Source organism: Phaenicophaeus curvirostris, chromosome 10 (genome assembly GCF_032191515.1).
Source record: "Phaenicophaeus curvirostris isolate KB17595 chromosome 10, BPBGC_Pcur_1.0, whole genome shotgun sequence".
NCBI lineage: Eukaryota > Metazoa > Chordata > Aves > Cuculiformes > Cuculidae > Phaenicophaeus > Phaenicophaeus curvirostris.
The window spans coordinates 1448100-1467148 of record NC_091401.1 but is presented as its reverse complement, the minus strand read 5'-3'; the positions used below and the strand labels follow the sequence as shown (position 1 = coordinate 1467148).

General features: G+C 43.8%; 1 protein-coding gene across 1 annotated transcript in view; it reads left to right on the top strand.

The window, feature by feature from the left end:
- VPS8 (VPS8 subunit of CORVET complex) overlaps positions 1-19049 on the top strand; it is a 72413-nt gene that overhangs the window by 33505 nt on the left and 19859 nt on the right. Inside the window, exons 29-40 of the mRNA XM_069865005.1 lie at positions 421-477; positions 860-942; positions 2269-2353; positions 3058-3156; positions 6631-6720; positions 7165-7211; positions 11967-12108; positions 12777-12866; positions 13284-13326; positions 14075-14178; positions 16293-16371; positions 17825-17907. Coding sequence (XP_069721106.1) covers positions 421-477; positions 860-942; positions 2269-2353; positions 3058-3156; positions 6631-6720; positions 7165-7211; positions 11967-12108; positions 12777-12866; positions 13284-13326; positions 14075-14178; positions 16293-16371; positions 17825-17907 — 1002 coding nt within the window. The remainder of the gene's footprint in view (positions 1-420; positions 478-859; positions 943-2268; positions 2354-3057; positions 3157-6630; positions 6721-7164; positions 7212-11966; positions 12109-12776; positions 12867-13283; positions 13327-14074; positions 14179-16292; positions 16372-17824; positions 17908-19049) is intronic.

Genomic DNA, 19049 nt, shown 5'->3' with positions numbered 1-19049 from the left:
GGGCCTCCCCACCCTCATTGTGAAGAAATTCTTCCTTATGTCCAGTCTAAATCTGCCCCTCTCCAGTTTATCCCCCTTCCACCTCATCCTATCACCACAAGCCTTTGTGAACAGTCCCTCCCCAGCTTTCTTGTAGCCCCTTTCAGGTACTGGAAGGTCACTCTAAGCCTGGAGCCTTCTCTTCTCCAGGCTGAACAACCCCAACTCTCTCAGCCTGTCCTCATACAGGAGGTGCTCCAGCCCTTGGGTCGCCCTTGTAGCCTCTTCCGGGCCCGTTCCAACAGCTCCATCTCCTTCTTATGTTGAGGATTCCAGAACTGGACACAATACTCTAGATGAGGTCTCACAACAGATGAGGTTTGTTCTAACAGCTCAGTGAAGGACGCCCTAACTCATGCTCCCTTCTGCACCCTTGCCCAGGTCCTTGAGTTTCTGTGCAGTCCGGATGACGATTCCCGCCATTCGGAGAGGCAACAGGTAAGAGCCTTCAAGGGAATGTCTCTGTAGGAACCAGGTATGACCCGACTGTAGAGGAAGTTCAGCCTGGTTGGACACGGGTGCTGGCTGGAGGTTGGATGCTGAAGCAGTCGCCTGGCACAGGAAGGGAGGTCAGTGCGTACGCAGCGGGAACGAAGGAGGATTCTCCCCTGCAGGCGAGGTTTGACAGCAGTAAGAACAGAGGCAGGACAAGTCTTGGATAAGCACCACCTTCACAGTTAATGGACAGTTAATTGAAAAAACTGCACAATGAGCTCTGTGTTAATACAAAGTTTAGTGGAGCAGGAGCAGTGTCCTTCTGCATGGCACTGGGTGTCCAGTGACTACTGCAGTAGAAATAACCAGTCTTCAATGTCTGCAGGTCCTTTTAGAACTGCTCCAGGCAGGAGGGATAGTGCAGTTTGAAGAGAGCCGTCTCATCCAAATGGCAGAAAAAGCGGAATTGTAAGTTGCTGTGTAAAGTATACAAATATGGCCTTGCAATCTCCTCCAGAGCTTTTCCTCTCCCTGTTTCCTGTTCCTACTCTGCAGCTGTGTTGGTGTTTATTTTCCCTATGTGTTCACATGTTTCATTTAATGTGTTCGTATTTGGCCTCAGTCTTTTGGCCTTATCTCTACTGGGTGTTCTTACAGAAAGCTTTGTGAAGGTAAGAGGGGGTGGAGTTATGGGAATCCTGCTGGCATGAAATCCAGTGGGGCTTGATGAATTTTGGCACTTCTAGCCTAGCGCCCAGGCTTTGCTCAAAGTCATTGTCGTGTATTTGAATGTTCTACCACTGACAGATGGAGCTGAGTCACTGGGGTGAGACCCAAAGGCGGGTTTGAAAGCACGAAGGGGTCTGAAGCCTCCCCCATGGTACTCGTTTTAAGACTGAGTAGGAGAGACACACACAGTGTCTGGAAAGGCTAAAAATTTCCACTATCTCCTTTAGAAGCTTTACACTCCCCAGAAGGATCTGTCACGCTGGAACACAGTCAGCTGGGGAGGAGCATCTTCATCCAAGTCTTGGATCTGGATGTTATGTGAATTAATCCACTATACTACAGAAAGACCAGAGGGACAGAAGTGCAGTGGTGGGATAATGTCATACCTGTTTTCTTGCATGTCCTAGGTGTTACTCAACTGAATTTTTTTTTTCTGCCTCAAGAAATGCATTTTTTTCTCCTTGCTTCAGAGTTTAACAGCCAGAACCACCAGCTCAGCCACTTACATCAGAGCTAGAAGACCTGTGGTATAATGCTATTTAGCAGACTTTTCATTTGTTTTGCCTCCGTTGCATGTGGTTTTATCCAATGTCTCAAAATATTAAAGATTTTTATTAAAATCTGAAGGTAGGTGGCTGTGTCATAAAACATCATTGAGTCATGTTCACTGTATTTCTTCAAATTAGTATTGTGGGTTGGTCCAGCCTAGAATCGATCATGTTATGGAAATAAGGTGATCTGTGAACAGCAGAACCTGTGAAACTTGATTTTTTGAAGGATTTTTTTGTCCTCTGGCCCTTGCCTCTCACCTCAGTAACTCTGTTTTCGTCTGTTCTGTATGAAAACTTCCCTAAAAGAGGGAGATTGAGAGGCTGATTGGCCTCTGGCTGATACCAAAAAGCTTGTGGAAGCTGGGGCCACCCAGCCTGTGCTGAAAACCGCTCTGTGAGATACTTCCAAATGCTTTTTGCAAAACATGCTGGATTTCTTTTGAGTGCTGCCAAACTGTGCTGGGTCTGAGCTACCTACTTCTGTTGACTCAGCTGAGCGTGTTTTTCATTTCAGCTATCAAATTTGTGAGTTCATGTATGAACGACAGCTTCGCTATGACAAGATAATTGGCTGTTACCTGCGTGATCCAGTGAGAAAGGTGAGTAAATCTGGTGTTTCTGGCCTTTCTTCTTCATAGCAGTGCAGCCTGTCCAGCTGGCCAGAGCGTGAACGTGTCTTAAAAAGCGTCCTCCTTTACAGCTGATATTTCTTAGTTGTAGTCAAGGCTTTTTGTATTTGTGTGTGCGTTGGAGAGGAGTTGATTTCTGTAAAGCTTCAGAGATTTTTGTTTCTTTTTAAATATAAGCAATGCTGACTACAAGGTGGGATTTATTGCAAGTGTTGCTAACTGCAGTACTTTTTGTTTCTACCATCAGTCCCCTCTGGGGGAGAGGGTAACGTTAAAGAGGTATTCATGAAGATGCTGGGAAAACTGACCTCCACTCTGGCAGAGTGTTCTTTTCTCTGCCTGTGCTCCTAGCTAAAGAGAGACAGCCTCTCCTTTTTCCCTGTGAGCAAGAGAGGGATATTTCGAATAATGGAAGAAAAATCCTCTTTGACCTCAGTGCTTAACACATTTAGCATCAATTCTGTTCCTCTTGGCCTTCTTCCCCCCCGGCAGTTCTTCAGGAACTATTCAGGGACGTATAGTCTCGCCTGCAGATAACTTATCCTGACTTGCTAATAGAGGACAAGCCATGAGGTCATCCTAAGCGTGTTTGAAGTGCTCTCCCTTACTGAAATCTAATGCTGGTAGCGGTGCTGCAGAACATACAGTACCATTTCTGATTTTATGCCTTTCAGGAAGAAGTTTTCAACTATATTCACAACATGCTGTCCATGCCTGGCTACAGCGCTGAAGAAAAGCAGTCGGTGTGGCAGAAAGCTTTGGAACATATAGAGGTACAGTATAGCCCAAACCCATGGTCGCTGAGCTGCTGCTAACTCCTGTAAGATCTGCCTAGTGCTGTGCTGGAAGCAGAAGTGTCACAGCATCGAAGCACAGCTATTTAAAAAACTCTGACTTTAAGGTTTAGTAGTCTTGTACATTAATGGAAGTGCATCTCTTCGACTCAGGCTGGCTTCCTTGGTTTCAAGTGTTGCTCTTTGAGTAATGGGACCTTATCTCGGAGGATGATGGCCAGTGAGTACTATGAGCAGGGAAGGGATCCATTAGCAAGTCTTCCATCTCCTGAGTGCACAGCAGCAAGGTCAGGACATTGACATCACTGACCTCACGGTCCGCGGGATCAAATTTCTCATATTACAGTGATAATAGTGCTCAGCTGTGGTACCCTGGCACTTCTGCCCTGTGCAAAGATGGGGTCATGACTTCTGCTGTAAGACACGGACTGTTGCTAGGCTTCTCTTGCTAATAATTTTTCCCATCTCTTCAATCTCTCTTTGCTTCAGGGGACGGAGATGTGTCAGAAATAATTGCCCAGTCAGGAGACATGGGGATCCATAATATCTCTAGTTCCTATAAGATAGTGTCAGTCCCCTCCAGGGTGATCTGGAGACAAGCCAGGAAAATAAGTCTGTCCATAAAACAAACAGTAATGCACTTGCCCAGGCTACTTACAGAAAATAGCCACCCAAGTCTATATCCCAGGCAAAGGAAGTACATTTGAAAAAGACGGAATAATTCTGGTCTCCACCAGCATCTGCAAGGAGTGCATGACTAATGAGAGAATGGACGAAGAGGGAAAATGTTTCAAAAGACAATAAATGAGAAGATGGTGTGAATCCAGCTGCATGCTGTGCAGCTCGCTGAGCTCACACCCACTCTCCAGATGCACGTTCAGGGCCTCTGAGAATTGGCGGTGAGGCTGGTTGTGCTGTGGCTGAACGTGCCTGGCTCATTACTGCCTTATCAGAGCAACTGTGGCTTCCCAGTTTGAGCAAACTGCTGTCTAAATTGCTGCTTCCCTTGCCTCTGCTTGAATTGGTATGTGCAGCCCAGATGGTTTGGCATTAGGCATGAGTCAACCTCCTCTGTAAGCCTTATTTTGTCTTTGTCAAATCCTGTGTAGTTCTCCTTGTTGGATCTCTTCATCCCAAGGCCTTTACAATGGCTGTTCCACACTTTGGTGTCTCAGGACAAATCAGAAGTGTCCTGGGTTGCCCTTCCTCAGGTTTCTCATTGTGTTGTTGGAGGCTGACCGCCAGCTTTTCATGTGGAGTCGTTTAGTTTTGTTTTCTCAGTCTGAAGCCACTTCTTGGTTATGGTACTGAGTCAGAAGTGCCTGGTACCCAGCTTGTCAGAGCTTCATACTTTTCTGAAGATGGTAAACCATACAAAATATTCCTCACAACTTGTCCTTGGCCGTCCTTAAAACCAGGGCTTCTTGCACTGTTCCACCAGCCTGGCAGGTAATCGCCAGCTGCTTTTACTTGTGTTTTTTGTATCTTGGTCCAAACAGCTGCCAGGCAGATGATCAGTTCCGTAGGTCACCTTTCTTGGATGCTGTCACTGTGATCAACTCCCTCTTTCCTTTCGGCATCTTCTGTTTCCTTGGATTGGTGAACAGTATATACAGTTTTGTGTGGCTTATTAGCTGCTATGGGTTTTTCTTTTCCTGTTTATTAATCCTGCTCTTTGGGTATTCAGAAGACTTAAAATAGTAAGTGACATTTTACTGGGATCCTGCCATGATTTTAGGTCTTTGAACAACTGGGCTGTCACCTCCCGAGGTATGAGAGTAGGAAGCCAGCCTCTCCAGTCGCAACTAGCAGTGTCTAGAGAGGCTTTTTTGTTAGTAATTCTTTCCTGGTGATAGTATGACAGAAAGTGAGGTTTGTGATCACTGCCACTTCTTATTTTCTCCATCATCCTACATAGCTGTTGTTCTTGCATGTCTGTTCCAAAGGGCGAGGGCTTCTCTTCAGTCATCGTGCTGTTTGTGGTGGTCACTCTCTGTCCTCAGACCCACTTGTCTTGTGCCTGTGCTGTCTCCTCAAGGGCTGTCTGCCCAAACAATACCATGTTTCCAAATTACTCAAACCTGGGAGAGGATGGAGAGCCAAGCCCCACGTGATCTGCCTGGGGGTAGACCGTGAAGGTCACACTGATCCATCCAAGAGCTACGGTCAGTTATGGGGAGGCTGGGCCATCTCCCTCCAGCCAGGTAACCCTATTCTCAGCACTCCCGAAGGCTCCCAGGGAAGGTTCGCACAGAGAGAAACAAATTAAAGCAGTCACATTGCATCCTTTCTTTATTCCTCTTCTGGGTCCTTTGGATTGCTTGGGCTTGAAACAAAGATGTCATGCTCCTGAGCCCTTCAGAAGCCATGAAGGGCTGTGACTTGTGCAGTAAAGCTGTGGGGTCAGACTCTGCGGAGTAGCTTTATGTGATGTAGGGTAGGAAAATTGTGCTTTGGAAACCTCAAAAAATGCATTTTCTGTGATAGCTCTTCTTTAAAGAGCTTGTGGAGTAGTCACACTCTTCCTTGTTTCTTCTTTCCTTCCCTTCACCCTGGCCTGTTGCTGGTGTTGGGCAAATGTGGTGGCTGCTACATCTGTCTGGAGCCTGAGCTGTTGCAGAGTAACTTCTTTTTCCTTCCAGATATGTTTATGACATTATTATTTCTTTACCACTATATCAGTTGTTTTAGTTTAGTAAAGAAATGTTTTCTCCTTTGTAGGCTTAGCAGGGGCTTTGGGAAGGGTTACCAGGTACCCACTATTGGTTTGAAGAAGTTGCTTTTCATTTATTTCAAGGTACTGTGAGCAAAAATCTCATGTTCTGGGTTGTGCAGACTTGTATGATATGAAGCCTCTTAGATCAAGCTTGACAGGAGGCAAGCCCACAAGCATCTAAAAGGTTTATTTTTTTCCTTTTATTACCATAAAGAAGTTGTTTAGGGTTTTTCATGTCTGGACAGGTGTCAGTTACAGTTAACGGTTAGTGGAAACCTTCTTTTAAACCTCTGGTTCAGTTCAGTTCAAGCCAGTTAAACACCATTTCCATTTGACTGAGAAATTCCCTAGGATCAGCCGAGGGCTTTGTTTCCTCTCTCCTGCTGGCTTCTAGTTGGCACTGGGAATGTCTCGTTGGCAGGGAGTAAAAGGCAGTTGTCAGGAAACCTAATGAATGATTTCCTCGCCTGAGGCCTGAGATGTGATCTCGTTGGTGTGAAAAGCTTTGCATTCAATGCCCATTGAGTAGTAAAATTGTTGACTTTCAAAAATGCCATTTTACACACTACTCTTCATTGTAATTTTTTCAAAATTACTTTTTATGATGGTATTCATTATTTTACAGCTTTCACCTAGGCAAAGCGCAGTTACAATATGAATGGATTTGATGGTACCACATAATAATATTGCCTGTGAAATTAGAAGTAATTCTTTTTGTTGTGTCTCCCTGTCCGAAGGAGCTGCTGTTGCTGAGCCCGTGTAAAGCAGCTGAGTTGGTAGCCACTCACTTCAGTGAGCAGATTGAGAGCATCATCACAAACCTTCAGGTAAAGTGCCAGACTTTGTTGGTGTTCCTTGACAGTGGGGTTGCCCTTCATGTGAAAAATGATTGCTAAGAGCGGTGGTGAGTTGTTACTGTGTCATAAACAGAAGAAAAATAGCTTGGTAGCTGCTCAGCTGCAGGTATTGCTACATTTATTTGTCCTGTTTGTAGAATTCTGGCCACAAAATCATACATTCTTCAAGTTACTGGTTGCATCATGTGACAACACAGTTTTTAGTTCCGAGTCCAGTGTGCCTTGCACTCGGAGAGCAGAGCTGTTGTCAGCAAACATATCCTCAAGGTATTCATTCAAGACAAATGTCTAAGCCAGCTTCGTCAGTAAGCCCCAACTGTGAACAGCATTTTCTTCAGCTGATGTAGTTCAGGAATCTCTGGTTTATAACATGTTACTTAAATGAGTAATAATCTGTCTCCTCCTGTTGTACAGGACCAGTTCTTACTCTTCCAGTTTCTGAGGAGCCTACTTGATCCAAGGTATGTAAGCAAATTAGACCATTAACAAACTACAGCTGGAAAACGTGGGTTAAAATAACTCCCTTTGAAACAATAGATCAATAGACAGTCTCCAGCCAAGGTTAGGCTTGGAAAAGTGGGCTTGCTCTTCAAACTGCCCCGAAGCTGAGGAGGATAGCCCAGAAGTAAGAGTGTTCTGGGGAGCATCTTTTAGTAGAACCCTTGCCAGCTTCCTAACTGGTAAGTGGTGTGGGTTCCAGTACATGCAGTGTGATGCCTCCCCGGCGCTGGTGGGAGTTTGGGCGTTGCTGTAACAGCTCTTTGGGAGCCTCTGAAATGGTTTCCCTGTGCCTGAAACTGCCATTTCCCTGCTCATTTCTCACAGCCCACCCATGTGATTAATTGTCCGAGGTGCCCGAGTTTAACATAAATAGAAAAGCATTTTGGTCTATTTATATTTTTCATTCCTATCTTATTTCAGAGTTGCTGCCGTATTTCACTGCAAACTCCTCTTTAAGTACTTGCTTGCTCCATCTGCTCCTGTTCTTTTAGTTTTCCAGCACTGAGTGTTCTCTTTATGTTGAATCAGTTTCAAATGCTACAAGACCTTAATTTAATTTATTTATTTTGCAAGACGTTTTTGTATGCACAGTTCCGATTGCCTTCGAGCAATTGTTAATGCAGTTGAAAGAGTGATCTTGTTTTGTTAATTAGGTATAAATTAATTGTGCTTTAGGAGGAGGAGGAGAAAAAGGTAAAATTGTCAAAATTCGAGGGTTAGAGTTTCAGTTCTTGTTGAAGCGGAATAAAAAGCATGCTTTGGATGCTAGAACCTGGAATTAATCACTTTTTGGATTTTGTTAGGATGTAAATTAAAAATCCCCACACATTTTATTTTACAGCCAGGTTTGTATGGCAGGTGTTAACTTCCACACCTATTGTGTTCTTGGAAGTCAAAATAAAATCAGAATTTTACCAAGAAAGTATCTTGATTGGCTTTTATAGGAGAGAAATTAGATTACTTCATTACTAAATGAATAATTAAAAAGAAATCGAATAGTTAGGCAGAAATGATACTCAGCTGGATGTTAAGTAGGACCGTGTTTAGCTGTGGTACCACTTGCAGCAAGAGAGACCCAGTGAAGGTACTAATTAACCTGAGTTTTAATCTTATGCACAGAGAGGCTTCCATAATCCCTGTGTAATAAATGTATCTAATTTGACTCTAGCATAATTAGAGCTAAATACGACCATTTCTCCTGTAGTTATCTTCTAATCAAAAGCAACACGCCATGTGTTCAAACCAGCAATAGGGAGCAGCTCTTTGTATCCCCCTTTCCGGAGGCCTCTGCTTTTCCTGCCGAGGCTGGTGTTCAGTGAGGTGTGGTTTGGCTCCGTGTGCTCTGCCTGACCTGGGGAAGTTGATGAATGGTTCTTTTTCCCCCTGTGCTCCAAAGCCCACAAATTCTCTGCACTGCAGTAAGATTCCCAAGGAATGGAGGTAAACCAAGTACTGACTGGATAGATGCCAGAATACTCTATAAGCAAAAGATAAGTGGGACGGTTATACAGGAAAATGATCGAAATACTACTAAATATTAATACTTTGGGTTCTCTGTGGCAGTGACTGACCATAAAGCAGGTTTGGAAGCCCAAGGTTTAACTTATTGTTATTAAACTGTGTTGTCAGTAAGAAGTGTTCTGCAGAGATCCAAGATTGCTGGAGGGGCTTTGCTTTTTCAGTAACACTCAAGGTCTGTTTTCAGTGCGATGAGGTTGTCGGCTGCTAAGACCTATTGAAAATGAGCTGGGCTGTATCCTGAGAGGTGCAGAAGGAGGGAGAGATCTTGTTATACAAGGCCAAACCTGCAGATACACCCATACTTTGTAGTGTATCTGCACATCAAATAGTGATTAGGTGAAAACATCCATCCTTCTTCAATCAATCAAAATGTTTATATGCTTTTTTGAGCAAAATTCTTATAAAAATAAAGACTCTTAGAGCAGTAAATGAGCTTTTAATGTCTCAAACAAAAATGATTGCGTGATCATGTGGAGACAAGACTTATCATGCTAGTATAACTCTCCTAGTTGGTGGAATTGCGTTAGGGATTAATTTGGCCCATTTAATTTAGCTAGAGATTTATTTTAAAGGAGGTGGAAGGGGGAAGGGAGGAAACAGGGTTAACAGAAATTGCCTGGGGAAATTAAACCCAAATGTCCGTATGTTTGTATATTATAAGCAGCTGCAGAAAGCAGAGAATGTGGTGCGTGTGCTCAGATCTTTAATCACAGCCTTTGCTGCATTTCCATTTTAAACTCTAAATTATTTTTCCTTTCAAAAAAACCAACGCAGTGAAGCGTGGCTGTTTGCAGTGTGTGTTTGTGTATTATACCAACAGTATGAACTCACCTAGCAACACAATGCTCTGGTCTATAAATACATTAACAGGGATCTAACCTTCTAGGTTCTGTTACAACTGGCTCTTCTCACTGACTGGCTGCCGGTGACACTTGCAAGGATCACTTGTGCCAGGTTTCACGAGAAACCAGTGATGATCTCTCCCTTTTAGGAAAGAGCATGTTGAGTATGGCAGAGGAGATGTTTGGCGTGGTTATAGTGAAGATGAATGTTAACACGTGGAGCTGAGCAGGATCTGCAAGTCTCGAAGACTTTTACTTAGTTTTTAAAATCCAGGTTTCTTTCTGTCCTCTCCGCATTTCTTAAGTGAAATGGTTAAGGAAAAGCTCAGCTTGCTCGTGAAGTCCTGAATAGTAAGTGCCAGAGTTATTTTGAGGTTAAAGGTTTGTTTCATACTAAAAATATCTGCCTTGTAGTTTTTTCCATTTTGATAGACAGAGACAATTTAATTCTTGATTTGAGTTTAGTCGCAAAAAGAGTGGATCACTTGTTCCTGTACAGGTATTATGGAGTTTATAGGGAGGGGGTGTTGTGGGAGGAGCAGGTAGCGAAGGCAGGAGGCCAGAATTCGGGGTCCTTCCAAGTTTACGAATTTATTCAATGTCAGTACAGAATGATTTGGTTACCAGTTCTTATATAATAGTGTCCATACTTCGGCCACTGTGATTGGTACCTGTGCGAGGCTTTCATTTTGGGGCAAATATAATTTATGATCAAGTGATTGATGATGTAATTGCAGTAAACTGCTTGTGGCTTGCCAGAGGTACAGTGTTCTCTTGGCTTTTCTTGGGTGCTAATAGTCACATTAGCTCTTGTAGCTCCCAGGAAACATGGGATTGTGTTGTCCTTAAGACCTCTTCCATCCCATTGCTGTAGGGTTTGCCCATCAACACGTCTCCTGATAGGAATTTCTGTTCAGAAAAGTAGCAAAACTAAATACATGCTTTGATCTGTTTTCTTCTCTGCCAGGAGCTTCAGAATACGTTTAAGAGCCCTGTTTTCTAGACAGTATAAACTTGTGCTGTTTCTCTGCGTGATGCATCAACCCTACAATTGTCACGTGAAGTTTAACCTGCAGAGCTGATGAACTGCTGTTCATTTTGAAGTTTGCAGATGCTCTGTCCATCTCTAGGAAACTCTCATCCTTTCCATTCTAGCTCTTTCAAATATCTTGCATCATGTTGTTCTTTTTAAAAGCAAGATGAGTAGAAAAGAGAGACAGTCCTGGGCACTGCATGCAATTCTGTTTTCTGTTTTGTTCCCCCCACATTACGTGTTTACTTAATAACAAGCCAAAGAATTATTAAGTGGGCACTGCGTGAACCACTGCAGGGACAGCAGCTGTTGCTGGAAAGGAAGAAAATTCTTTTTACGGGGACATCTTTGTTAAGTTATACTCTGAGCTTCACCTGCAGAAACTACCTCAGCTAGAATCAGAAGGGAAGCCCTAGTTTGGCCTCCTAGTTTGGCCACGCTGTCCACAGCCCTAACCAGAAGAAGAGTACCTGGCCATCAGGGCAGCGTTGGTTGTGAGAGGGCAGAGGAGTTAAGAAAGATAACAAGGGCAAGAAGCACAGCAGAGGTTGGAGACTTCCCAGACCTATGTTGATGGAGCAGATCCCATGCTGGGATGGTGAGGCAGATGGCTTTAGTGCCACTTCTGTAGTGCAGCTGGTTGCAAAACCCATGAGAGAGGGTGGCTGAGCAGAATGCAAGGCCTGCTGGCAGCCTTACAGCTGGCGATCTGCTCTGCCACTGGCCACAAAGTGCACAGAGTCATTGTCTGCAAGAGCAAAACAGGATTCACCAGTTCTCGTCTGTCTGAGAAACTAATAAAAACGGGGATGTTTCCCTAAAAGAAGCATGAGGTGGATAAAAAGGATCATATTCTAGCAGATGAAACAGTGGAGGAAGCCAAAGAATTTCAGGAAAAGCAACAAAATATTTCTTCAAGCACATGCAGAGAAGGTCTATAAGACAAACAGGCAATCAGCATCTAAAAAGACCACTCAGAAATCATAAGATTTCATTGAAGAAATTAGGTGAGTTCTTTGTGCCTCTTTGCCATAGAATTACTGGAGATGTTTCTGTGCTGGTGTTTTTCTTCACAGGGTCTTTGACCATCTAATTTACGCCAAGGCATCAGTAGGACATGTTGTGGAACAAATGAAATGCCTACTAAAAGACTGGCAGCAGCAGTAGTTAGTAGAAACAGCATGATTTTTCTCTTAAAACTGGATTTTTTAGCTCTGTATTAAGGATAAAGACAACACGCTTGAATAAGAAACTCTTCTTTCCAGCCGTGCTTCAGGGCTAGGATTTGACTTGAGTCTCGTGTGCATTTTTTATTCCAGAGAAGGCATGAGCCAAGACCTGACGCACTTACCGCCCTGCATCACTGAGCAATTCATTGAGCTGCTCTGTCAGTACAGCCCAGACCAAGTTTTGGAGACACTGAAAGTTCTGGAATACTGCAGACTGGAAGAAACCATCCAGGTAGGAAGGACATGTCAGGACAGGGGTTGGGGGAAGCTCCTACCTCTTTTAAAGTGCTGTAAAAGTTCTGCAGCCTCGGTTGTGGATTAGTTCTTGGGTACTCTTCCCGTCCATTTCTAACAGTGCTCATCCCCTTGAGCTGCTAAACTGCTCTCCGGCAGCACTCCTGGCGGTTTTTAATATACTGGTTCTGAATTTAGTCTCAGGGCTAATAAGAAAAAGGCCGTTAGTGCGCAGAAGCTACCGAGTAGCTGCAGAATGCAGACTGGCTGTGTTAGTGTGGATTAATGTGTTGAAGGGACGTGAAATCATGGGCCTGGGGTTTTTGGAAAGCAACGCTGCCAAGATTTGACTGGTGCTGGGAAAGCAACTGTTTCTTCCCTTTATGAAGGCTTTAACAATAATCTGTCCTTGATCTTAACTTTTAGATTTACTTTTTTTAAAGACTATAATGGTAGTGGTGACAATAGTGCAGGTTGAGAAATAAAGGCAGCATCGCAGGCAGCAGGTAGGTGGGAGGGCTCGGAGCAGGTAACGTGCCTGCGAACACATGGAGACACAATCCTTTCAGACCATCTGGTCATCATTGTCTGTGGAGTAAACAAATGCTAGCAGGTTTCTTAAGATAGACATTTACCTTTTCTTTATTTTTTTGTATTTTAACTCAGATAACCCAGAAATATCAGCTCCATGAAGCTTCTTCATATTTACTGGAGAAGAAGGGAGATATCCACGGTGCCTTTCTGGTTATGCTTGAGGTACAGTACACTGAAATCCTGAGTGTGGCATTTGTGCCATGCTCTTCATCAGCACCCTGGCCTGTAGTAAGATTTGATATTGTCATTACTTCTCAATTTATTTCCTACTAGAATCCATGAAAGCGTTTGCCTTCTGTCAAACAACCATATGTCAAGTTGTCTGCAGACTCAGCAGACCAGTATATTTTTCTGGCATGTCTTCAAACATCTAGTAAATAATAGGTGCTGAAATTTGTTTTTCTCAATCAAAAATCATCTTTCAGCTCCTATTTTCCTTTCCGTATTTGAAAGACCTTTATTCTGTCTTAGTCACATTGGGGAAGAAAACAAGGATGAGCCTTTGTAACCACACCTCTTAAGAACACTTCTATCAAGATTCTGCAGATTTACTGTTCTCAGTTCTCTCTCTTGTTTCAGCGATTGCAGAGCAAGCTGCTGATGCTTATGCAAGATGATGAAAGTAAGACTTATCAAGTTAAATTTCTTTTTCTGTTGAAAAGAGACAAACGCAAAAATGTAAAGTGCATATGCCTGACATCTGGCATAATGAGGTCCTATTTCAGGTTTCTAGGGATTGCAGTGACGTTTTTTTAGTTTATATTCACATGGCTATGGTAGGTTTTCTGAGGACACTTCCTTACTCTCTTACTCTGGTCCTGCTGCAGATCTGGAATGAGCTGTGCTGGGTGATTTTTTTTTTGTTTGCATGGTCAGCTGTCCTGTTAGCTATTTTGTTTGTGACTGGTACTCTTACTGGCTAACCAGACACATTTCCTGTGTTAGGATCCATTCAGACTCATTACTGAGCTTTAGCAAGCATAACAGTAACAAGAGACAGCTGGAAGTAGCTTTTTTTTTTGAAACAGACTTCTCGGAGAAGTAGAAATGTTCTGCCTGCACAAAATAAGTACACTGTTCAGTAGCCCGAGGACTCATGGGCATCTAATTAAATGCAGTGCCCCTATTTGTTGCTTAATTGTATCCTGAACCACAGCTAAGATCTTCCTTATTCAATTATGTGAAATGTTTTACTATGCCTATTTTATTGTGCTATTCAGGAAAAGTGCCAAAAGTCGAGAGCTGTCTTTATAGTTTAGTTGCTCACCGTGGACAAGAGGCTTTAGATGAGCAGCATAGTTTTATTTTGTGGAACGATTGGGTGTCTGATACTTTTTGTAATTGCAATTTGTTTCTTCCCCCAAACTTAGGCTCATCTGAACTCCCCTTGCTAGAAAACGTTGAAGATACCTTAATGAAAACAATTGCCCTGTGCCAGAGAAATTCGTACAGTTTAGACCAGCAACAGCGAGAGGTAAGGTTGTTAGAAGTAAGAAAAATACATCGCTAAAATCAACAAACACCTCTGCATCTCCTTAGACTTCCTCTACAGATGCTTCTTCCTTTCCCCCATCTGTTAGTTACTGACATGTCTCAAGCAGTCATTGTTTTCCTCTGCCTTATGTTCTTCTTGCCATGGTTCAGGTTTTAGACCCACAACAGAGAAAGCCTCACGCATAAGGGTGAAGCACAAAATAAAGTGCGTATCAGCAGCTGAGAAGCAGATGAGGTGACGTCCCTTCCCCCATTTTAGCCCAAGTTGAAATTTTGGTGTGAATGTTAATCAGATACTAAAGAAGGCATGATAAGGCTTGAGCCTGCTTTGTGGTGGCACAAAGCTGGTGCTGCTGTCACTGTGGTTGCTCAATATTGCTGTTCTGAATACATCCGCAAATCCTGAATCCAATGTCACCCTGATCTTTGCTGGGCAGGGGCAATACAGGTTGCTTGAGCTCTTGCAGAGGGAACTGGGTTTGCCTGCCTCCTTGTGCTGAGATTGCATTTCCATTTTGCCAACGTCAGTGACACAGAAGGCACCTTTACTCCTAAGATTACACATCCCTTATGTAACTGAACTCGGTACTGAAAGTGTTGTTCCCATATTGGAAGGGGTGGGTGTCTGGAAGTCAAGAAGCCTGTAGTTTCTTCCAAGCACTGCACAGTGTATGAGGTGACCTGCTCAGTTCCTCTTAAATGATTTTATTGTGCAGAGAGCTGCTGTGACATATTGAAGAGGGGTTTGTGTGCACCCCAAGCCTGCCTGCCTGCCTGACTGGTTTGATTTAGTGTTTGCTCTCGCCCTGGGTCCTGTTCAACCTGCTGGAATTGCTTTGTTGATGCCCAAGCAAGAGTTGATGCCAGTCACCAAATGAAGGACCAGCTTCCCCTGAGCAACTTTATGAGAATTTTCCCAACTCCTCTATACCGCCTGGAGAATTTAGGTGCCCTTTTTGAGTTGGAATCTGTTTACTGTGCTGTGCAATTACGTAAGCAGCTCTGGAGCAGAGAGTGCCAGGTGCTGCACTTGGGTTACAACAACCCCAGGCAGTGCTCCAGGCATGGAAAACAGTGGCTGGAAAGCTGCCTGGTGGAAAAGGACCTGGAGGTGCTGGTCAGCAGCAGCTGAACATAAGCCAGCAGCGGCCCAGGTGGTCGAGAAGGCCAACAGCATCCTGGCTTGGATCAGCCGTGGGGTGGCCAGCGGCAGCAGGGCAGGGATCGTCCCACTGTGTTCGGTGCTGATGAGGCCACAGCTTGAATCCTGGGTTTGGTTTTGGGCCGTTTGCTGCAAGAAGGACATTGAGGGGCTGGAGCGCGTCCAGAGAAGGGAACAGAGCTGGGGAAGGGGCTGGAGCCCAGGGGTCTGGGAGCAGCAGAGGGACCTGGGACTGTTTTGCCTGGAGAAAAGGATGCTGAGGGGAGACCTCATCGCTCTCTGCAGCTCCAGGAAAGGAGGTTGTGGTGAGATGGATGTTGGTCTCTTCTTCCAATTATCAAATTATAGGATGAGAGGAAATAGCCTCAAGTTGTCAGGGGAGATTTAAGTTGGATATTAGGAAAGATTTCTTCACTGAAAGGTGTTGGAGCAGTGGAACAGGCTGCCCAGGGCAGTGGTGGAGTCACCATCCCTGTAGGTGCTCAAAAAACATGTAAATGTGGCACTTTAGGACGTGGTTTAGTAGACTGGGTGATATTGGGCTCATGGTTGGACTGCGTGAACTTAGAGCTCTTTTCCTACCTTGATGATTCTGTGATTCTATGAGTTTGCATTTCACACGGAGAAGTAGTTGTAGTAAAAGAAGATTGTTGTCACAATTCCAGTAAAGAAACATAGAGAATGGAGAAGAGGGAGCAGTGGGCTCGGTCTAAGATCTGAACAGTCAAGACTGAAAGCAGATTCCCAAGTGCTTTGCTCTGAGGTCATTTTAATATGTTTCAGTTCTGTTCCACCGCAGTCAGGAAGAACGTAGTTCTGTTCTTCAAAATGCGGAAGTGAGTCCTTGGAAATGGGCTTGGATGTTGGTCACAGCTCATTATTAGTACTGCCGTGTTCTTACTGTTTTTTTTCCTCGCATTCGATTATTTCAGGCCCTGTGGTTTCCCCTGCTGGAGGCTATGATGTCCCCCCAGAAATTATCTGGTTCTTCTCAGTGTCGGTACTCTGAGTGTAAGTATTTTGACCATTGTGACCCCAATTATTAATCAAAATCTGCATGCTGTCTCTTCTCCTCTACAGAATGAATAGAAGAAAAGTGGTTTTATTACCCAACTCCTAAATATTCTGCTCCTGCAGTAGATCTGAACTGCAGTGGCCGTAGGATTGACGCAGGCTGGGCATTTGCTAGGCTGCAGCTCTCAGTCAGGTGCTTTTTTTGCATTACTGAGTGGAAGAGGGACACTACTGTAGCCTCTGCTAATTGATTGGTTCCATTGAAGATGGTCTCTTTGAAAAAGCCGAGTTGCACAGCACGTACAAAGACTTTCCAGATTGTAAGTAGGTTGCAGTCTGTGCTTTGGGAACTTCTGACACAATATACTGTCATCTTGCGTGCTTGGCCTTCTTGTACGCTTGTCCCTGCACCCGTCTTTTAGATATAAAACCAGTAGAACTCCAATACACCAGCTAAATTCTCTTCTCCAGTTCTGGTACCTCAAGTCTGTTGTGGGTGTCAGCAGCACATCTTGAAAAACCTCCCTTTGCGGGAGATTCAAGCCTCTTTTTAGTCTTAGATACTGTGGTTTTGGGACAGAGGTTATGTCTTTTGCTCCATTCCAGGCCTGTGCTCCACAGTGATTGTAGCTGTGTGTGGTTAAGGATCACAGCATATTACAAGCCGCTGTGGTCGTACTGTCCGTCCTCCCTCTACTTCTTTCCACTTCTTTCCTTCCAGTGACTGTTAGCTCTACGTGGACTCGGGGGAGGTTCTTGTGGAGATCGGTAACCCAAAAATATACGTCTCCACTCTTCCCTCAACTCATCTTTTCCTCTAAATTCAAAATGGTCCCTAGATTATCCATTTTTGGGAGTTAATGTCTGCAGAAAAGTAATTATCTGAAGTAATAGAAGAAATGATGAGTGAATAATACACCTGGATCCTACATTACTATTTTGTTTCATTACTAAAGTGCACATTTCCAAACGGGCTCTAACTAGCTCGTCCCCACAAAGCTGAATTGCTGGGTCCATGCATGTCTGAATATTGGCTCTTACTTTGGGGAACCAGGGTTCGAGGAACAAGTTTGAGGCAAGTGTTAATGCTAGAAAGTTTTAGAGTCTGTGGGACTGTAAGAGGGATAAGGAATCCAAATGGGTTTCTGCTAACAGCAGGAAAAGGGAATGATGGTCCTACAAAGTAAGTCTCAAAATGTGAATGTCGACAGTATAAAGAGTGTGGGAGGGGAAGGGAGAAATATCATGAAATCAAAACTTTTAAATGTATTTTATGATACAAAAAGCTGTGTGTGCTTAGTGCAAAACATATGCAGAAGAGAAAAATGGAAAAGCCATTTTCAAACTAGAAAACATGAACTGAAATAAAACTCTTAATTGCAAAGATTAATCTCTCTTTACTTCTTGAATCCTACTGACCTGCTGGTGGCTTTTGTGTTTGATATTTCAGCTCTGAAGAGTTTGACAATGCAAGTGCTGAACAACATGGCTGCATTTATTGCTCTTCCTTCAATCCTGCAGCGAATTCTACAGGTGAGTTTCTGAAGAGACTCAGTTATTGGGAAGAGCTGAACACGTTCCAGATGTAATAGCAGTTTCCATGTCGTTCAAGATCGGATTAGCTTATTGCGTGGTTCAAAGTATCATAAAAAAGTTCAGTTTGCAAGTTGGAAAAGCTGAGAGAATGGCTTGGGAGATCTGACCCTCTGAGGAGACGTGTGGGAACACGTAGAGCTGCGAGATGATAATTGAGGTAACTTCTACAAACCAGAAAAAAACATTTGGTTCAAAGTAATTGCAGCCTTTGAGATAAAGTTAGCAGTTTTAGGGGCAAAGCTACTATGAATTTGTCAAAACTTGCAACTAAATTTGCAATCAGTGGCTCAGGTTGTCCAGAGCAGGGGTGGCTGCCCCATCCCTGGAGGGGTTCAAGGCCGGGTCAGATGGGGCTTGGAGCAACTAGATCCAGTGGGAGTTGTCCCTGCCCATGGCTGGGGGTTGGAATTTGATGGTCTTTGACGTTCCTTCCAACCCAAACCGTTCTGTGATTCTATGATTGTTGAATGCCATTTAGCTGGGGCTTTGGGGTGCACGGTTGTAAAAACACTAAAGCCAAGTTTGTAGGCTTTGGAGGAAGAGATCGTGACTGGGCTGTTCTGATTGACGGTGCAATGTATTACTTCAAATGGGTTTCAACATGGGATCTTGGGTTGAGCGATCACAAGCAGATACGATTTGTTAGTGTGCAAAATAGACGAAGGATGAGGTTGGGATTTAATAGCAAATCTTGAGAAGTGCAGAAAATGAATTAGAGAAATTGTGTGCATTGTGGGGTGGAATGATTGAAGAGTTGAGAATGTGCTGAATTACTCTTCAGGGTTTCTGTTCCAGATGAGAGAAGAAAATGTAGGAAAGGGCTTACAGGCTTCACAGGGTGAACACACACCTCTAGCAACCTATTAGTTTGATCTTAATATTATGCTCAATCTTGGATTTTGGAAAAAATAGTAATTATAGACAGTGAGAGGAGATATAAAAGAGCGGATAGGAAGCGTGATCAAATGAAATGTGGTTTTATCAAAGGTAGAAAGTGTTGAGCAAACTTAATGGGTCTCCAATAACTTATTTAATCTAGTTTTAACTGGGCCATTAGATGGAGTTTCAGATACAGTTTC